The sequence below is a fragment of the Castanea sativa genome, chromosome 8, assembly GCF_040712315.1.
Source record: "Castanea sativa cultivar Marrone di Chiusa Pesio chromosome 8, ASM4071231v1".
NCBI classification, from domain to species: domain Eukaryota; kingdom Viridiplantae; phylum Streptophyta; class Magnoliopsida; order Fagales; family Fagaceae; genus Castanea; species Castanea sativa.
This window is the reverse complement of record NC_134020.1, coordinates 28743376-28763039: the sequence shown is the minus strand read 5'-3', so window position 1 is coordinate 28763039 and position 19664 is coordinate 28743376. Positions and strand designations below refer to the sequence as shown.

Below are 19664 nucleotides of genomic sequence, written 5' to 3'. Positions count from 1 at the left end.
GGACTTTATTATTTATATTTCATTCACATCAAGTTTTAGCTCGATGCTCAACAGCATCTTGACAGATCACCTATCTATCAAGATTTACGAAATTCAGGTCTCCAGATTTGTTTTTTATGCATATTCAAGCTATTTTTGTAGGGTTTCTTTTCTCAAAACCCTAGACATATATAAGAATTATTTTAAGGGCCGTCTAAGGTGATGCAACTTGATGCAAATTGATTAATTACTCAAATTGTGACCGAAGACAATTTGTCCTAGTTCATCTTTCTCTTGAAGAAACTATTGCGTTTGTACACCGTAAGGTTTTGTAACCAATGAGTTTCTTGATCTTCATCTTGTGGATGAACTAAAGAACTTTGCAGCCAACATCTTTCTCAAGTTAGTGTGTAAGCCGCATATTGGGATCCGCGCATCAATTGGTTAGTTACGTAGTAGGAGCTGTGCATTGAAAGAAGAGATTGTCACTACATTACAAGTCCAATTGTGTATAGGGGTAAGGGTTCAACTGTAGGTTGGTATAAGGTACTGAGATTCCTTTACTTGTAACCGCTTGTTTTGATAATAGTGGATTCTTGGGAGTGGTGACCTTAAATTCACATAGTGAGGTTTTACCACGGTGGCTTTCCCTATTCGTAAACAAATCATCCATGTCAAATTTAATTTCATCTGCATTTAGTTATTTGGTAATTTATTTGTGCTACCACACGTATTGCATGTTAAATTGACTTACTTAATTCACTTGGCTAATTAATTGGTTAATTTATCTAAAGGGTCAATACATTCTTGGCCTATCAATGTGAATAATCTTCCTTCGGACCCTGGACAATAAAAAAATATTTTATTTTATCATCCTAATGATTGAAATGAAATAAGAAGATATTATTTACAAAAAAAAAAAATGTCAACCTTATGAACATGATTTTCCTCAAATAAAATTTGGTAGACTTATGCGTCGATTTAATCCTAAATGGTTTAAAGAGTATGGAAGTTGGTTGAAATATAGTATTGAAAAGGATGCTGCATATTGTTTATATTGTTATCTATTTAGACAAGATGTTGGTATGCAATCTAGAAGTAATAGTTTTGTGACAAAGGGATTTAATAGTTGGAATAAGAAAGAAAAGCTAGACCTACATGTTGGAGGTGTTAATAGTGACCATAACTGAGCTCTTAAGAATGGTGAAAATCTAATGAAGCAAAATCAACACATTCAAAGTGTTTTTGTTAAGTAGTCAAATCAAGATAAGATTGAATATCGAACTCAATTAAATGCAATAGTCGATTGCATAAGATTCCTTTTGCATTGGGGGTTAGCTTTTCGTGGTCATGATGAATTTGATATTTCAAGTGATTAAAGGAAATTTCCTTGAACTTCTACAATTTTTGGCATATCATAATGATGTTATTAATGAAGTGTTGCAAAAAACTCCAAAAACCAACAAGCTAACCTATCTTGATATTCAAAAAGACATTGTGAATGTAGCTGCATATAAAACTACCAATGCCATTATCGAAGATCTTGACGGTGGGTTCTTTTCAATTTTAGTTGATGAGTCTTGTGATATCTCAATAAAAGAACAAATAGTTGTTGTTTTGCGTTATGTGGATAAAAAGGGAATTGTTACAAAGCAATTTCTTGGTATTATACATGTAGCCTCCGCTTTGTCTCTAAAAGCTGCAATTAAATTTTTATTCTGTAAATATGCATTGAGTTTATCAAGACTACGTGAGCAAGGTTATGATGGGGCCAGTGACATGCAAGGTGAATTCAATGATCTTAAAACTTTAATTTTGAAGGGAAGTAAATTAGCATTTTGTGTCCATTCCTTTGCTCATCAACTTCAATTGACTCTTGTAGCTATTGCTAACAAGCATATTGATATTGCTGATTGGTTAGTGAAATAGTAACTATCGTTAGAGCCTCATGTAAAAGAAGAGAATTTTTACGAAATGCACAACTTGCCAAAATTGTAGAAGCATTGAACTTGGGTCAACTTGAAAGTGGGCAAGATTTAAACCAAGAGACAAGTCTTAAACTTGCTAGTGATACAAGTTGGAGATCACATTATAGGACAATCCTCAACTTAATTTTGATATTCTCTTCCACATTTGATGTACTTGAGATGATTCAAATGGATAGCCTATTCTTTGAGCAAAGAGTTGAAGCTCAATCTATTTTAAGGTTAATTCTATCTTTTGAATTTTCCTTTACTTTACACTTGATGAAAAATATTTTGGGGATCACAAATGAGTTGTCAATAGCATTGCAAAAGAAAAATCAAGATATTGTAAATGCTATGACACTTGTCAGAGTGTCTAAGCAATGATTACAGATGATGAGAAACGATGAATGGAAGCTCTATTGACTGAAGTATCCTTATTTTGTAGCAAGCACAATATTCCTACCTTGAACATGAATGAAGTATTTGTAGTTGGTGTGAGGCCACGATGCAACGCCCCACAATTTAAAATTTTACATCACTATCGTGTTGATCTATTCTTTGAAGTCATAGATTTGCAACTTCAAGAGCTTAACAATCATTTTCTAGAGGTGAATACTGAGTTGCTACTTTGTATGGCTTGCTTGAATCCAAGTGATTCGTTTTTGGCTTTTGATATATAAAAAATTGACATATCTTGCAAAGTTCTATCCATCTAATTTTTCAGACAAATGTATTGGTACTTGATAATTAGCTCCAGACTTACATTGTTGATATGCGCTCCAATGATGAGCTTTTAGAACTTAAAGGAATTGGAGACCTTGCTAGAAAGATGGTGGAGACAAATAAGAATGTAATATATCCATTAGTATATTTGCTTGTAAAGTTAGTTTTGACTTTTCCTATTGTAACTACAACAATAGAAATGAGTTTTTCAGCAATGAAATATATCAAGAATGAACTGCGCAATTGAATGGGGGATCAGTGGATAAGTGATTGTTTGACTGTGTACATTGAAAAAGATATAACTCGTAGGATTGATAATGAATATATCATGCAACAGTTTCAAAATATGAAACCTTCTAGAAGACAATTGTAGAATTTCATGTTTTTTTTTTTTTGTGATATTGATATATTCAAGTCTCTTTTGTTTTAGATTTTATATAATTTATATTTCTTATTGACCCCTTCTGATGCCCAGTTCGTTTGTTTCTCTCAATGCCACAAACTCCAGATAGGTTTGCCTTATTATATTGGTGTCGATGTTCTACTTCTACATGCAATGTATACCACTATAAATGTGACTCATTTGGAGAAGTGGAAAATACTAGTTGTAGCTAACATTGTAGTGAGTCTAGTGACAAAGAAAATCTACGATAAGACTTTTGTTATTTATTTATTTTTTTGTAATTTTCAGAAATTTAGGATTGGTGTATTTATTTTCTTGATTTAAAGGTCCATTTAATGCTTCTCTGACTAAATTAGAATCCAATTATAATAGAATATCAATTAGAATCTATTTTAGAATATATTCTCTTGGCAGTCAAGTTTTACAGAGTCTTTAAATTGGCCTCTAATCCTGTAAACAAATTTTAAGTTCAATTTTCAAGTTAATAAAAATATAGACTTAGTTTCTCTTTTTCTCAAGTGGATTCTAGATTATTTATCCTTGTGAATTCAAGAAACTTTCGTGGATTCAATGTTATTTTCTTGAAATAGACATTTATTGCTTCTTATGGTTTTTGCCATGCGTCAATTGATATCAAAGTCTTATCCTTACCCCAGTTTGATGGTTAACATACCAACAATAGCAATTTCAGTGAAGATAATCACAAAAGAGTCCTTATAAGGGACATATTCCTTCAATTTTATTGGGTTATAGATTGACTTTAGTTAAATCAACCAATTACCCAAGTTGATTAACATATTAGTCCAAATTACATACAAATTCTATTAAGACATAATCAAATAACCAAACTAAATTAAGTGCAATGGAAAATAAGTTTGACACAGCGATTTGATCACAATAGGGAAAATTCTCGCAAGCAAAACCCTACCAATGAATTTTAGGTCATCACTATCAAAAAATCAACTAACAAGAATAGAGATTGCAAGTACAATGAATCTTACCATATCCTAAAGTTCCTACTTACAGTAGAACCTACTGATCTATAATGAATCTCAGCTCCAATCCCCAGTTGAACTACTTCTTGTAACAAATTTCTCCTTTGTACAAATCTCCTATTTGTGACTAATAGCACAACAACCTCTTTGATAGTTGTAGAATTGCAGTGCTCTTCAAATCATGACTTTGATAAACCAGTAGTAGCTTGGTACAAAAATTTAGGCGCACAAACGTTGCAGCAACTTTTATGCGTGTGTCTCTCTATCTCTATGATGTCGACAACCATAAAATTTGTCTTTTATATATTTTGGAACTCTAGTGCACAAATCCCAAAAAAGGCCAAGACATTGTGGGTTAAAACAAAAAATTACTATTCAATTTTCCCAAGGTTCGATAGATCGAGAGGTGTCAAGACAAGTATCAAGAATCATTTATTCTCAATAGATCAATAGGTATTGAGCCAGGTATCGAGACCACTTGTTAAGCAATTTTGTGTCTTTAATAATACCACTTGTTAATCACTTGTTAACCACTTGTTGTACTTCTTAAACACACTAAAAACTAAGACTCAAATACATGTAAAATGTGTTTTGAACTCAAATATGTTAATACATAAAAATATGACCCTTACAAATTTCAACGTGACACCTAACATGGACTTTGAGAAAATCGCTGGACTTTTTCAGGATAAGGTTCTTAAAAAAAAACAAATAATATGTTATTCGCTATACTAATGAGAACAACAAAAAATTACAAAGGTAATCTAGGACTTGATGGCAGAGAAAAGCTTTGTAGGAAGGAGGACAGATTCTTTTTTCCCATTTTACTCATAATATGTTCTATTGTAAGTTTTATCCTCCACTGTTTAAGGGGGGCTCTTGTCTCAAGAGTCCCGGTCGATCAGATTGAGACTACCAAGCCTAAGACTCAAATACACATAAAGTGTTTTTTGAACTCAAATATGCTAATACATAAAAAATGTAATCCTTACAAATTTCAACGTGACACTTAACAAGTATTATGTGACGTAGCACTCACAAATATTTTTGCTAGGATGGTATCGTTGGAAACCATTCAAAATAATAGAAACCATAAGTATGGAAGCAATATGATTAATTGTCATGGAGACATAACTCATAGATAACTTATTGGTAAGCATGTTTCCTCTTATTAGAGTGATTATAGGCCTTATAAATATAAAAGGATTGTAACTTTTAATAATTATTTTTATAAAGAAGATTTTCTCGATTGATTACTTGATTTTAGAGGATTTACTTAGGGTGCGTTTGTGTAGAGCTTATTGCATTTGTGTTTGCATAAGTTGCATTTTTTGGCTAGTCATGGCACTGTTCATGGATCAGTCAAGTGCTAAAAACGGGTGAACGGTAATTTGTAGCAATAAAAAATATTTTGCTATAGTGTTTTCAGCAATAAGTTTTCAGTTTTCAGTAAAATAAACGTACACACTTACTATATGAATGTTCCGGATGAGAGAAATGCTACATTTGTTTTGTATAAACTTTATGGGTATGCCCTAATATGGTGAGAAAGTTACAATTTATATAAATTTCAAGTATAAAATAGATTCATGGTTAGGCATTTTTGGAATAAAAATTGTAGCTCAACCTGAATGATTAGTCCATTGCTAATGTTTCTACAAGTGAGAATTAAATTTTCCAAAATTCATTGTAACTAAGATGTTTCTAGGAATTGTTTCATTTTCGTAATTCATTGGACATAAGATATTCACTAGAATTGTAATTTTCATAAAAAGAAAAAAAAAAATCAAACAACAACCAAAGTTTAACAAATCTTTGGAGATTAACAATTTTACCTTGGGGTGACATATTAATATAGAAACATGCTTAACTCAAAAGGTCTAAGCTTAATTGGTATGAGTTCAACTATGTTATATTAACTAATTAATCTTCTTATCATTATTGATCAATGTGGAATTTCACTTACACAAGTACACCCAACAACTTCCTAGTGTTTTCAACATCAATTATTGCACTCAACATGGGATTTAAATCATCTCACCCCAAGTATTGCACTCAACATCAAGTATGAGCTCATATATGTTGTCCCATACATTCCCCCGTTTGTGCTAAACAAAACACATTTGCAGAATATATATGGTATAAAATTGTTGCCCTTCAGTCACGACTTGGGTTAAAGCCGTTGACAGTCATTCCACCATCAACGTAAATAATCTGGCCAGTGGTATAAGATGATGCTGGCATGCACAGGAATGCTACCAAAGATGAGACCTCCTCTACTTCTCCTATGCGCTTCAATGGAGTGCGAGAAATGACCTCTTCCTTATATTCTGTATCCTCGAGCACCTGAGAAGAAAGAAGACATAATAAGTTGCCAAAAGGACAATGTGGATCATATAAAAGTGTGTTCCTTAGGTGGGATCTCTTAAGTCCCACAGATCACAGATGCTAAACTACCAGTCTAAGTGGAAATTACCAGTGTGTTCCTTATGTATTACACCGTCATCTCAAGTAAAGTGTGTCCACTTTTCATAAAAACGTATATATATACACATGCCAAAAATATGATAAACTAATTTATTATGACTACTTTAATAAAAATATTAAACACCCTAATTTGAGAATTACAAAATTTTGGATTTAATAAAATTAAAAGTAATATTATATTCACAATAATTTCACAACAAATCCAATATAAGAAGCTATTACTTATTCTAATTTGAACTTAATATTGATATTATTTTTTTACCAACCAATTATAGTTTTTCGCACAAGATTTATTGTAAAAATGTTGTAGACATAACATTACTCGAAATTAATTCTGCCCCCAAACATAATCCTTAATCCCTTTTATTAAAAAAAAAAAAAATCTTAAACAACAACAATAAATATTAGCTCAATAACAATACAAGCATATACCAAACAAAAACAAGACAATAGGAAACAATAAGTGAACAAATTATTAAACAAAAAGCCTATTATTAAAAAAAACATAAAAATTGCTAACCAATCAAATTTGTAACTCATTCAACGTATTAAATAAAAATAATCTCTAATTTTATTTTTCCTTCAAATATGGTACTAAGAAAAATATTGTGGTTGTGAGTTCTTCTTGATGGTGATGACAATTATACTATTTTTGGCTTTGCAGTTATAACAATTAATTCTGCTCTCCTTAGCTACTCGACTTGCAAATATAACAAATATTCAAATTATCACTTTATTAAATTTTATATAATTTAAATTTTTTAATAACCACCCTAAAAAAATTTCTTAGTACCAACACTTTTATGAAAGGAGGGTATAATACATTGGATGCACCGCATAATTTCGTGACTATGGTGGCGTTTGAATAGCGCGTTTGCGCGTCCACGTCCATGTCTAGGCTTTTTTTTTTTTTTTTCATGCGCGTCTATCACTGTTCATTGGCAATGAACAGTGATTTTAGGCCAATGAACATTAATTTTGGCATGAACAGTACTTTTTATACATTTAAAAATTATTTTGCTACAGTATTTTCAGTTTTCAGCAATAAGTTCTATCTAAACACACTCTATAATAGGAAATCACATCCCATAATTGAGAGGGGCCACTTATAAAATTTTATCTCAAAAAAATACAAGTGTAGTACTGTATCGATCATGGAATAATTAAATCAGAAAAAGTTAAAAAACTGCAATATGACAATTTGTGACCAGTGGACTAATCAGTTAACACCACACAAATTGCTTGCTTTGGACCTGTTGGTTAGAGACGTAAGTGCCAACTACAAAGCAAAGTGATTGAGGCAAAAGAAATTTACATTGTCCACTAGAGGTGTTTTGATGTACCATGGCGCCACAGAATTGGTCCTGATATTATCTTTTGCCCATTCGCATGCCAAAATCTTTGTGAGCTGATTCATTGCTCCTGAAAAAAATATAAAGTGAGAAAACCGATCATAATTATGAACACTGTACTCTCATCCCTACCCCCATATATAGCTAGGGGACAAGCTAGTAATGAATGAATGAATATCAGATATCTGTAAGATGAATTTTCACTTTTTTTCTTTTTCTTTTTTGCTTTCTTATACATACATACCTTTAGTTGCTGAATAAACAGACAAATTTTTTAACGAAACCACCCCAGCAACAGAGGAGATAAACACAACGCTTCCTGCTCCAGACGCCTTCAAAAGGGGGTGTGCAAGTTGGGAAAGGTGGTAAACAGATTCAAAGTTGGTTCCGAAAATAGTAGAAAATTCTTCAGCTGTGTACTCAATTGCTGGTTTCCATATAGCGGTCCCAACATTATTCACCTAAATCCAGAAATTGAAGCACAGTATTTCAATTACAAATTCAGTAGAGAATTGGGATATCTTATAACGCTCAATAATATAGAAGAGATGCAATGGAGTACTCGAGTGCTTGTTCGGAAGCATTTATTTTCATTGATTTATTGTGCTTAAAAAAATAAGTTAGGCAATAGTATAATTGTACGTCAAAAAATAAAACTTAAAAATAATTTATACAATCCAAATAATATATATATATATATATATGACAAACGATCTGTCATGATAAGAATCATTGTGAAAATCAGATGAACAAAAATAATGGGTAAAATGCAAAAATCAAATGATAAGTTACTCTTTAAACCTTAGAGTTTTTGGTATATTTCATTTAAACCTTAAACTTTCAAAAGTTTCATTTAAACCTTAAAATTTCTAAAAACATTTCATTTAAACCTCCTATCACATTTTCTTTGTAAATGCTATTAAACATAACATGACTAGCTAGTTTAAATATAATTCATTTCAAACTTGAAGTTGAAATGAAACATTTAAAAGTTTAAGGTTTAAATAAGAGATACCCAAAACTTAAAGTTTGGAAAGTAATTTACCCAAAAAGGATTATCTGGTATAGGGAGTGTAGAGTTTAGAGAATGTATAGAAAATAAATCATATCATTATCGCCTTATTATTTTAAGCAAAAAACCAACATGATCAAGCTAATCAAATTCACTATTATGTTGGGTGAAACTTAGATATAGGTGTTACAACTTAAGTTTCTCAATTAAATTCAACAATGGCATTCCAAAAAAAAAAAAAAAATCGGCAATATGAATGCATTGACCAATTAATGCAGTAAAAATAATATTATCTTTTCTGAGGACAATTAAATTTGACTATATGTTCATTGTTTAATGCATCTAGATAGTCAAATTTAGTTACAAAAATAAATTATATTACTTAAGAAATTATACCTAAGTTTTGTTCTTATGTTATTACATTATTCAATAGACCATCTTGGGTATCACTAATTCAAGCAAAATATTCAAATCATAGTTTTAAAAACTGAACTAGCTGATTCAACTGAGAAGATTGAATTTTAGATCTTTCTTATTCAATAACAAGCAATATTTTACCAATTGAGCTAATATGGTATAGTACTTAATAATGATAATAACAACAATAATAAGTTTATTGCACACAGGTGTGTGTTTTAAATCTCTACCTTCAGTAATTCTCTGAAAATAAAAATTAAAAAGCTGAAAAACACTAATGAAGAAAATAGGTCTCCAAAGCTACATGGATGAGGGAAAACTCACTAGGATGTTAAGCATTCCATTAAATACAGAGGAGACAGACTCCATTAGCTTCTCTCTTTGGGCTTTAGACGATACATCACAGACTGAACCAGTAACCACAAACCCTTTACCTTCCCAAGCCTTCAAGCAACCATTAAGTTCAGCTTCATTTCGAGAACAAGTATGTACTCTTGCGCCTAGTTTGGCCAGCTCCTCCACAATAGCATACCTGAACAAAATCAAAAAGATTTTGGTACTTGACTATTTAATTCAGACCCTTTGAAGTGGAACATGGAGAGAGAGAGAGAGAGAGAGAGAGAAAAGAACCCGATTCCTTTGGTTCCACCAGTTACAAGAGCGCACATTCCCTTAAGTGACCATCTGTTATCTGCCAAACCCATTGCTTTCCTAACACTCTTCCCTCTCTAACAGAAATAATAAGCAAAGAAACCAACTGATTCAATGATGACATTTAGAGAAGAATAAAATAAATAAATCATGAAAGAAGGAAAGCAAAGTAAGTTTTGAGTCTATCTATATATAAAGATGACATTTAGAGAAGAATAAAATAAATAAATAAATCATGAACGAAGGAAAGCAAAGTAAGTTTTGAGTCTATCTATATATATATATATATATATATATATTTCTTCCATCCAATATATATGGTATTATTTGTAGATACTCTATTTTTGTCTATAATTTAAGAAGTTTTATCTTCATCTCTGAAAATTTTAAAACGACATCTCAATATTTCATCCTTTCATCACTTTCAACAAATTTTTTGTCAATAGAATATGTATTTTGACAAGAATAACAAATAATAGAACATTTTAAATTTTCATGATGAAAATAAAACATTTTAATTCAAAGACGAAATAGAACATGTGCTATATTTTAAAATTAAAAATAAAATTTTAGCCTACAAAATAAGAAGCTTCAAACATTTAAAATCTCAAAGAAATTGAGCTTCAAGCTTTAAGTATGTATTTAAATTGTCTTGTCAAATATAACCATAAATTTTGCACACAAGAAGGAGAATGTCTATGTCAAATATGCTTTAATTGATCTTACTTCAAGAAACCAAAGAGTTTTCCATAAATTTTAAATAAACAAAAAATTGCTACCTGGAAAACTTCACTAGGCACTTCTCTAAAATAACTTACAATTTCCACACTGATATGCTGTGGGCTGACCGATTTATATAGGCGAAAGAAAAACAAGCCTACTTCTATCACCTACATGCACCAAGGCCTCTCTCTCTCTCTCTCTCTCTCTCTAAAATGAAAAGAGCTCCACATTTTACCCAACCAATTGACCTCAAAATTTTCTTACGTCAACCAATGAAAAAATGTGCGAAAATCCTTTTTTGCTACAGTAATTATGTATATACATGGTTACTATAATTTTGTATTTCATTATTTTAATTTTCTCTCTCTCTGAAGATAATAATTTTTAAAAAAAAAATGAAAATGATTATTTAAATAAAATAGTTGATAAAATAAATAACCTGATGTGGATTTTTTTGAAAAGTAATTGATAAAGTTAAGTCCCTTCACATTTTTACTGTGAAATGGTTTGATTCATAGGTTTTCTTGAGTTATCATATATTGTATGTATTTTTAAATTTTGGTTGTGCATAATATTGATAATTGCTAGATTAACCAAAGACTTACATAATTAATATATTAACAGTCTTAAAATTGTTTTTACTAGGGGTCTAAACCTAACAGATATTGTTTTTACTAGGGATCTAAACCTAACAGATTGTTTTTTAGGCTTTCCCACACAGAGAGGTCAACCATCATCTATGATGATTTTCCTTCTTGTCTAGAGTTCCTTCATTGCTAGGCTATCGTGCAAACTAAGCCACATAAAGGTAAAAGTCCGTGGGATTATAGTAATATATTTCGTTTAAATTTTATTTTTCTTGCTTTTTAATATGCAAATTTACTAATTAAATTTTTGTATTTAAGTTCTTCTAACATCTCATTTTCAATCGATAATATAACTAATCCACTTAATCTTTCTTGAGACATTGTTGATCTTAGATATGATTTTATTATTTTTAATTTTGAAAAACGTCTTTCGGTAGAAGCAACGGTAACAGGTATTGTTAATAAAATTCGATAAACAATGCATGTATTTGGAAATAAATCTAACATTTTAATATAATTTAGTATGTCAATTGGAGTATATTCTTTTATTTGTAAAATTTCTTTTAAAACTTTTAACTTTGAAAATAAATCTAAACCATCAATATCATAATAAACATCATGTTTGAGAAAATATTCAAGATTAATTTTTCTTCTTTTAAAAAAAAAAAAGTTTTTCATATCTAAATACATACTTTCTAATAGACATTTCTAATCAAACAATATATTTATAATTATTGGAATAAAAAATAACTTTAAAGTATAAAACAATAAACCTGATGTATATAAAAAGTACTATTGTAGTTTCACCGAACGATAACAAATATCTACATATCTCATCCTACATAAATAAATACATATTCACTATATTACCCATAACCAAAAAAACATATATAAAAACGCATGATTAAAATTAAATTTTAAAAAAAAAAAAAAATTCCAAAGCCAACTAGAAGTACAAGTGTACAACTCCATCCACAGCCGCACAAGTCTTATTAGATCATAAGATTGACCCACAAAAAAACAAAATAAAACCTTTTACATATAACCAAAAATAGAAACGCAAGAATTTAAAACTAAAAACTTCCAAGGCCCAGCGGCCCCAGCCAGAACTCAAGCACTCAAGTAGGCCCACGGCTCCATCTAGAAGTCTTATTAGACAAGACTCCACCCACAGTAAAAATACAGAATCTGCATAATGCAGCAGAAAAAATCAAATAAGAAAGAGAAACTCAAAGAAAGAATAAAAAAGTACGTGGAGAGTATGTGATCAGATCGGAGGAAGCCAACCAGCAACAGAAGGATTTAAGCGTAAGACCAGTGGAGAGAAGGAGTGAGAGAGGCAGAGAGCAAAAGCTGAGGTAGAGAGGCGGAGAGCAAGAGTGAGGGAGAGAAACTATAATATGAGTAAATTTTAAGAATTCGATAATTTTGATTTGTGGTAATTTTTTAGATTTATCTGGTTAAATTTTGATTTGTCTATAAGTTTATGATGATATTTTTAAGACAATTGATTTTATTTAAACCTGAAAATTTTGTGTGTACCAATATTTATTAAGATATACCTAACTTTTTGTTCATTTGTCGCAAGGATGTATCATTTTTTTGGATTTCATCAAAAATTATTTTTTTCCTACTATCCTTCTTTTCCAAAATTTTGAGTATCCTTTCCGCTTAGGACCTTAAGCAATGGTCTAATGAAAAGGTCGGCCTTACTTGAGGATGAAACTTTTTTTTATATTTAAATAGAAATTAAATAATATTAATTATTTTTTTATTTAAAATTTATTTTTTTATTTTTTTATTTCATAATTCAATAAATTAATATCATTATATTATAAATAAATTAATATAATATACATCAAATTATTAATTAATACAATAATTAATAATAATGGATAAAGTAAAAATTAGCAAAAACAAATATATATTAATTTGAGGGGTATACTGTATAGTGTATACAATATGTGTGGCCCGTGTGGGTGGGTTAGGGAGTTTGTAGCTGTGTGGGTGGGGACCAGAAATTGTTTTCCACTCTTTTAGATTATAAAATATTATATACTCAACAACTGCAGGTTCCCGCAGTGCTAAGATAAAGAATCAAGTTTTGTGCAGTGTGCATCGTCACTGTGCAGTGGCAGCAGTGCTGTGAAGTGTGAGCAGATTGTGCAAGTGTAAGAGCAAAACTAGCGTGTTGTCTTTGTCTTATAAATTAAGTAGATTAAAGAATTAAGTTTTGTGCAGTGTGCATCGTCACTGTGCAGTGGCAGCAGTGCTGTGAAGTGTGAGCAGATTCTGCAAGTGTAAGAGCAAAACTAGCGTGTTGTATTTGTCTTATAAATTAAGAAGATTGAATTCCTCTTAAAAAAAAATATTGTAGTAAAATAATTTTTAAAAATGTGAATAATATTGTGAAATATAAATTTATATAAAAATTTGTGTTTTATTGAGTTTAGTGGTCCCATAAACAATGCCGTGAGACCAAAAAATGCAAAACGTAACTAAAATATAATTTCAGTGTTAGGCAAACACACGCTAAATACAGAGGCAGAGAGATAGAGGGGCTGTTTGGTAGAATATTTTGAGCAACAGTTTTCAGTATTTAAACAATATTACATGTATTTTCATACACTTTTTCATCCACACGTACTTCTAAAAAATACAAACAACATTACTAGAATAACATTACCAAACAACCCCAAAAAGATGCAAGATTTTTTCTTTTGATTTAGAAATTTATTATCTCTGTTTTAGTATATTTCAAGATAATTACGTTTTATTATTAATGAATTTGTTTGATATTAATTTTGATTTTAGCATATTTTAAGAATGAGTTAATGAATTTGTCTCTTAAAATTTAATTTTGTTAGCTGAATGACTTATTTGGGATTTACTTATTTTATTGAAACTGAAAATTTTTTGTTAAAAGTACAGTAGATAAATGTAAAAATTAGTTGAAATAGTATATTGAGACCTATGAATAGTACCAAAAAGTGCAGTAAGACCCATGAATAGTACCAAAAAGTGCAATGAGACATATATATAGTAGAAAAAAATAAGCTGAATAGTAAAATAAGTTAGCAAAATTAATCATGCCAAATAGACACGAAGTTTGGCTTTTTTTCCATTTTTAATCTTCTGTATTTTAGGATACAATGAGGTCTTTTTAATGCATTTTATTGACCAATTGAATGACTAAAATATTTTTTTTGTAATTAAAATCTATAGATAAATATTATATATATATATTTTTAAGTGGGGTCTTTTTTTATTTGAAGGTCTTAGGTGATTGCATCAATTGCATCTATTGTTTAGCCGACCCTGGTAGGGTATGTGATTCCAAACAACAGTTTTTAGTGTTTAATTACTGAAGATTGTAGTTCTAAAAAAAACAACGCATTTGATAAGGGATTTTTTTAAGAATATTTGAGTTACATTATTCATTTTAAGGTGTTTAAACACTAAATTTGAAAAACTTTTCTTACTAGTTTTCAAATTTCAAGCAATGTTGCTCAATGGCACTTTTGTAAATTGCGTACTTGTTAGCTTTAAAATAAAACACACACGCACACATACCTAACACACAATTATGTTTTTTCACATACTGAAACATGTTATTTGAAACACAACACCAAACATATTTTTTGCTTCATGAATACTATAAACAAGTATTTTTACAACATTTTTTAAACTACAGTTTTCACATCATTTTAAATAATGATATTAAAAATCTCCATGTTGTTAAAAAATGTTTTCACATCATTTTAAATCACGTGTTGTTCAAAAATGTTTCCTATTTAGTCCTACAGCACTACTGCAATGCCATATGCTACCTATAAGGAGAACGCATCTCGGAAAAGGCGTGTATATTATTACAAAATGAGATTTCATGGTTATATACTTACATGTGAAAATTTTCTTTATCAACTTTCCACGTACGGCTTAACAAGTGAATCTATTATCACAGACCTAGTCGGCTTCCTCTATGCATGCAGTGGCGGCTCCGCTTGAATTTGAGGATGGTTACATGACCACCCTCACTTGTCAATTTTTTTTTTTAGCAAAAAATATATATAAATAAATAATTTTAATTAATTAATTTTAAAAATGTATATATATACACACACTTACAAAAAAAAATTATTATATACGATATTAATTTATTTTGACCACCCTAATAAAAATATTAAACAACATGACCTGTAAATCACAAGAATTTGAATTCAACAAAAATAATAGTAATACCATTGTTATTGATTCCGTTCCGTTCCGTTCCGGCCGGAATGGCCGGAATTTTTCGTTCCGGTATGCAAACCGGTACCAGGATACCCAACGTTCCACCTCGGGCCAGATTTCGGGCCATTCCGGTCCATTCCGGTCTATTCCAGCCAATTCCGGCCGAGATGTGAATTCCGGCCGGTACATGATTTGGCCTATGGAAAAAAAAAAAAAAAATTTGATGGCTAATATTATGTTATAAATTTTGTTGGCTTATTAGTTATTAATTATTATGTGCTTATGTAATGAGTAATGACTTGTTATAAATCTTCTTATTGTTTGATGTTGTATTGAGGTTTAAGACATAAAAGTTAAGACTAAATGTTTTGTATTATTTGATGTTTAGTTATTGTCTTGTAAATCTTCTTATTGTGTGATGTTAAATAGATGTTATATTGATGTTTAAGACTTAAGAGTTAAGACTAAATGATTTGTATTATTTGAAATTTAGTTATTTATTAATTAGAATTGACAATTTTATGTTTTACAAGAATATATATAATTTAATTTTTAGGAACCCGAAACACCTTAAAACGGTACGCCGAAATCGGCCGGTACCGAAATATTCCATTCCACTGGACAAACCGAAACGGTATTAATAACAATGAGTAATACTACATCCACAATATTTTCACAATAAATCTTCTGTGGTAAGCTATTACTAATTCTAATTTGGGCTCAATATTGACATGTTTTACCCACCAATAACAAGTTGTTACATAAGATTTGTTATGAAATTGTTGTGGTCACTTTATTATTCTCATATCAGCATTTTCAATTTTCACCTTATCTCTTATATTAGTCTTTTTTTTCTCTTTGCTAGTACAAAAAATTGTAATAATTCATGTATTTGCGTTTTTTTTTTTTTGTAACATTGATATATTCAAATTGTCTTTTTATTAAATTTTGTATAATTTAATTTTTTTAGTGACCATCCTAAAAATTCCTAGAACAGCCACTGTGCATGTGAGTGAAACTTTCTTTGCCAAATGTGAAACTTAAGTTGGCATATCTTAAATGTGAAAATTATGTATTATAAAAAAAAAGGTGAAAAATATGTAAAACTTTCTTTGCTTGACTTTCTAGTTTACACTTTAGAGCATTCTCATTAGATGTTTTAAAAAATGTCATTTTGACACACCAAACACCTACTTTATCATTTTACCACATCATTTTACAATATCTCATTTATTAGATGTTTTATCCTTTAATTGTATACATTAAAATAATATATTAACTCCTCCCTATCATCATCATCATCATCATCAACAACAACAACAACGGCACAACCACCACTGTCGCAACAACGGCCACCAACAACCACCGCAATTATGGCCACAGCCACCACCAGCACAAACCCACATCCATCAATGCCACCTCAAAAAAAAAAAAAAAACACAACCAGAGAGATCGGCACAAACCCACATCCACCAAACCAAACAAACCCACATCCTAAATCCATCAAATCAATTATAAAATTAATCACAATTTACACTAAAATCATAAATTGAATCGGACATACACCAAGACATTTCGAATCGGACACCTCCGTCACCGTTGCTGAGGGAAGTTTTCACTTCACCGTGTCCTTCACACTGGAGTTCCTCTTCGTCGCAAAGTGGGTCAGTGATTAGTGGTAAGCCTAGGCGGTCTCTATCTCTCGGCATGGCGAGATAGAAGTGGCAAGACGGCGATGAGAAAAAACAAGATCGGCGTGGCCAGAGAGAGAGAGAGAGAGGTGTTGCAAACGGAAATCTAATAGGAGGAGAGAGAAAAAATGAATTAAATAAGCCAAACAGTGTTTGGCATAGATCTCCTTACCGTCTCAAATTTGAGACGGTACTGTAGATATGTGCCAAAAAATTTAGCATTTGAAACATCTCATGAGGCTTATATTTTAGAGTTTTGGTGTGCCAAATGCCAAATATTTAACATTTGACACATTTGATGAGAGTGCTCTTACCGTGCTTATAGTTGGTATCCTTCATGACTTTCTTTGCCAGATGTGAAAGGCTAGTTGGTATCTTCTTCTTTTTTCTTTTTCTTTTTTTTTTTTAACTGAAAAACGTAGAAGTTGGTATCTTTATTTAAACGTGAAAGAATTGTGAAATTTTCTGCCGACTTTCGCCTACTAAGCATAAGTGCATAACTACGCATTTGAGGTCTATGGCCAAAACTAAAGTGAAGTTTTTATATATTTAAATATGTATTTTAATAAAATTTTGAAATATTAAATCAACTTTTTTCTCTTGTTTTTTTAGAAGCAAAATCATTTATTGCATTCTTGTTCTACTAACATTTATTTTTTTAATTGGTAATATAATAAGACTAATCCACTTATTTAAAAAGAAAAAGAAGAAAATCATCATCCACAAAACCAACCATGATATATTTACAGTGTTCTTCTTTTGTTTCCACGGCCTTTCCTTTATTGACTTGTTGTACCCAAATGGCCAAATTTATCTTTATAGAATGAAAACTCATTTCACATTAAAAAAATTATGTTTATATTGTACTTGAGCAGTATTACATTTACAACATTTTCACAACTCTTAAGTATTAATTTGCTACTGACTTATTTGTTATAATTTGAATTCATCACTGAAATTACTTTTTTTTCTACCAATAACAGCCAGTTACAACTCGCCACTTAAGATTTATTTTGAAAATATTGTGGATGTAGCATTTATCTCTCTTTTTCATACTTTTCATTTGATAAAAAAATATTATTTTATTTATTAGCTAATATTTGGGTTTAATTAATACTATTATGATAAATAAAAAATAACATATTAGTTAACATTCGGAAGGTTTTTTCTATTTGGAGGTCTTAGGCTACTGACTCATTTGCCTATACTATAAAGTCGTCCCTATTGCCTACGGCCTCATTTGATATTCTTTTGCATGGAGGGTTTTCTTTTTTTTCTTTTTTTCTTTTATTTATTTATTTATTTTTAACTCTTTTCCATGTAGTTTGTTGAGGAAAATGAGTAGGAAACAATGGTAAAAAGAGATAATGCAACTTTAAGGTATGTATTAAACACATCTTTTAGGTGTTAATTTTCCCCTCTCAAAAGAGTTTGTTGTTACGTTAAGAGCAATTCACCCTGGGATACTACAAAATCTCAAAAAGCATGCAACAATTTTGACTTATCTAGTAAAAATAGCTTCTTTAAAAAAAAAAAATTGTGTATTTGAATTTGATTCAAGCCTTAATACATAAATAATGAAGAGTTATGACTTAAACATTTGAATTGGTACCCTTTTTTTTTTTTTTTAACATCATTACATTTTAGATAAATTCATAATGTAAGTGCACAATTGCACCTAGCCCCAAGAACAGTTACGGGCCCAGGCCCAATGAGCCTTAAACAATGTAATTTGTAGAGTGTGGGCTTGAAACCCAGGTTAGAAGTGTTTGAGGATTAAACGACAAGCCAAAGATGGTAAACACTTGTAAACAACAATGAATACTGTAGATTAACCTGCTCGGACGTAAGCCGAGAACTGTTCTTATATTATTTCTCTCTCTTTTTTCTCTTTCTTTTAGGTTACAAAAAAGGGATCTCCATTTCTGTTCTAAGTTGCTCCTTAAATACTACTCTTCTTTTTGATGCTCTGTACACGTGTTGCCCCAAACTCCCCTTTAGCCTAGATATTTCTTTTCTCAGTGCCTTTGAATAGTAACCAGAAGTTTCCCTTCCACTGTTCAGGTGTCACTTCCCCATCAATGCGGCCAGGGTGGTAGGTGCAGGGTCTTTAATGTGGAGGTGACTGCCTTAATCTTTGGTGTTTCTATCACATCGGTGCTTTCAGGACATTCAAGGGTTTACCCCTTTTATCCACTGGTTTTAACCATGTCATTGCCTAACGTTTATCATGAAGTCCCGGGTTCTCTGGTGTCCGTCCGAAGAGAAATTCACCCTCGACTGGATCCTCGGATCCTCGGCGTATGGGCAAACCCGTAGTACTAACAAGTTCTAAACTCAAGAGCAGGTCGGCCTTCTTTGGCACGGCCCAAAGGCTCATATCTCCATCAGGGTCCTTTTACTCCCCACACATAATTTTTCAAAACATATTTATCTTTTAAAAA

The 19664-nt window shown here is 30.8% G+C and overlaps 2 protein-coding genes across 2 annotated transcripts; one reads left to right on the top strand and one right to left on the bottom strand.

The window, feature by feature from the left end:
* Positions 1-1329: 1329 nt before the first annotated feature.
* Positions 1330-1908, top strand: LOC142606140 (uncharacterized). Its single transcript, XM_075777538.1, has one exon. The coding sequence runs from the start codon at positions 1330-1332 to the stop codon at positions 1906-1908; it is 579 nt and encodes a 192-aa protein (XP_075633653.1).
* A 4017-nt stretch (positions 1909-5925) lies between these two features.
* LOC142607359 (tropinone reductase homolog At5g06060-like) lies at positions 5926-10905 on the bottom strand. Its single transcript, XM_075778812.1, has 6 exons — positions 10766-10905; positions 9966-10063; positions 9660-9867; positions 8151-8367; positions 7870-7976; positions 5926-6413 (listed from the first exon to the last, which is right to left on the bottom strand). Exons 2-6 carry the CDS (start codon positions 10037-10039, stop codon positions 6225-6227), a joined length of 795 nt encoding a protein of 264 aa, XP_075634927.1. The 5' UTR covers positions 10040-10063; positions 10766-10905; the 3' UTR covers positions 5926-6224.
* Positions 10906-19664: the final 8759 nt, after the last annotated feature.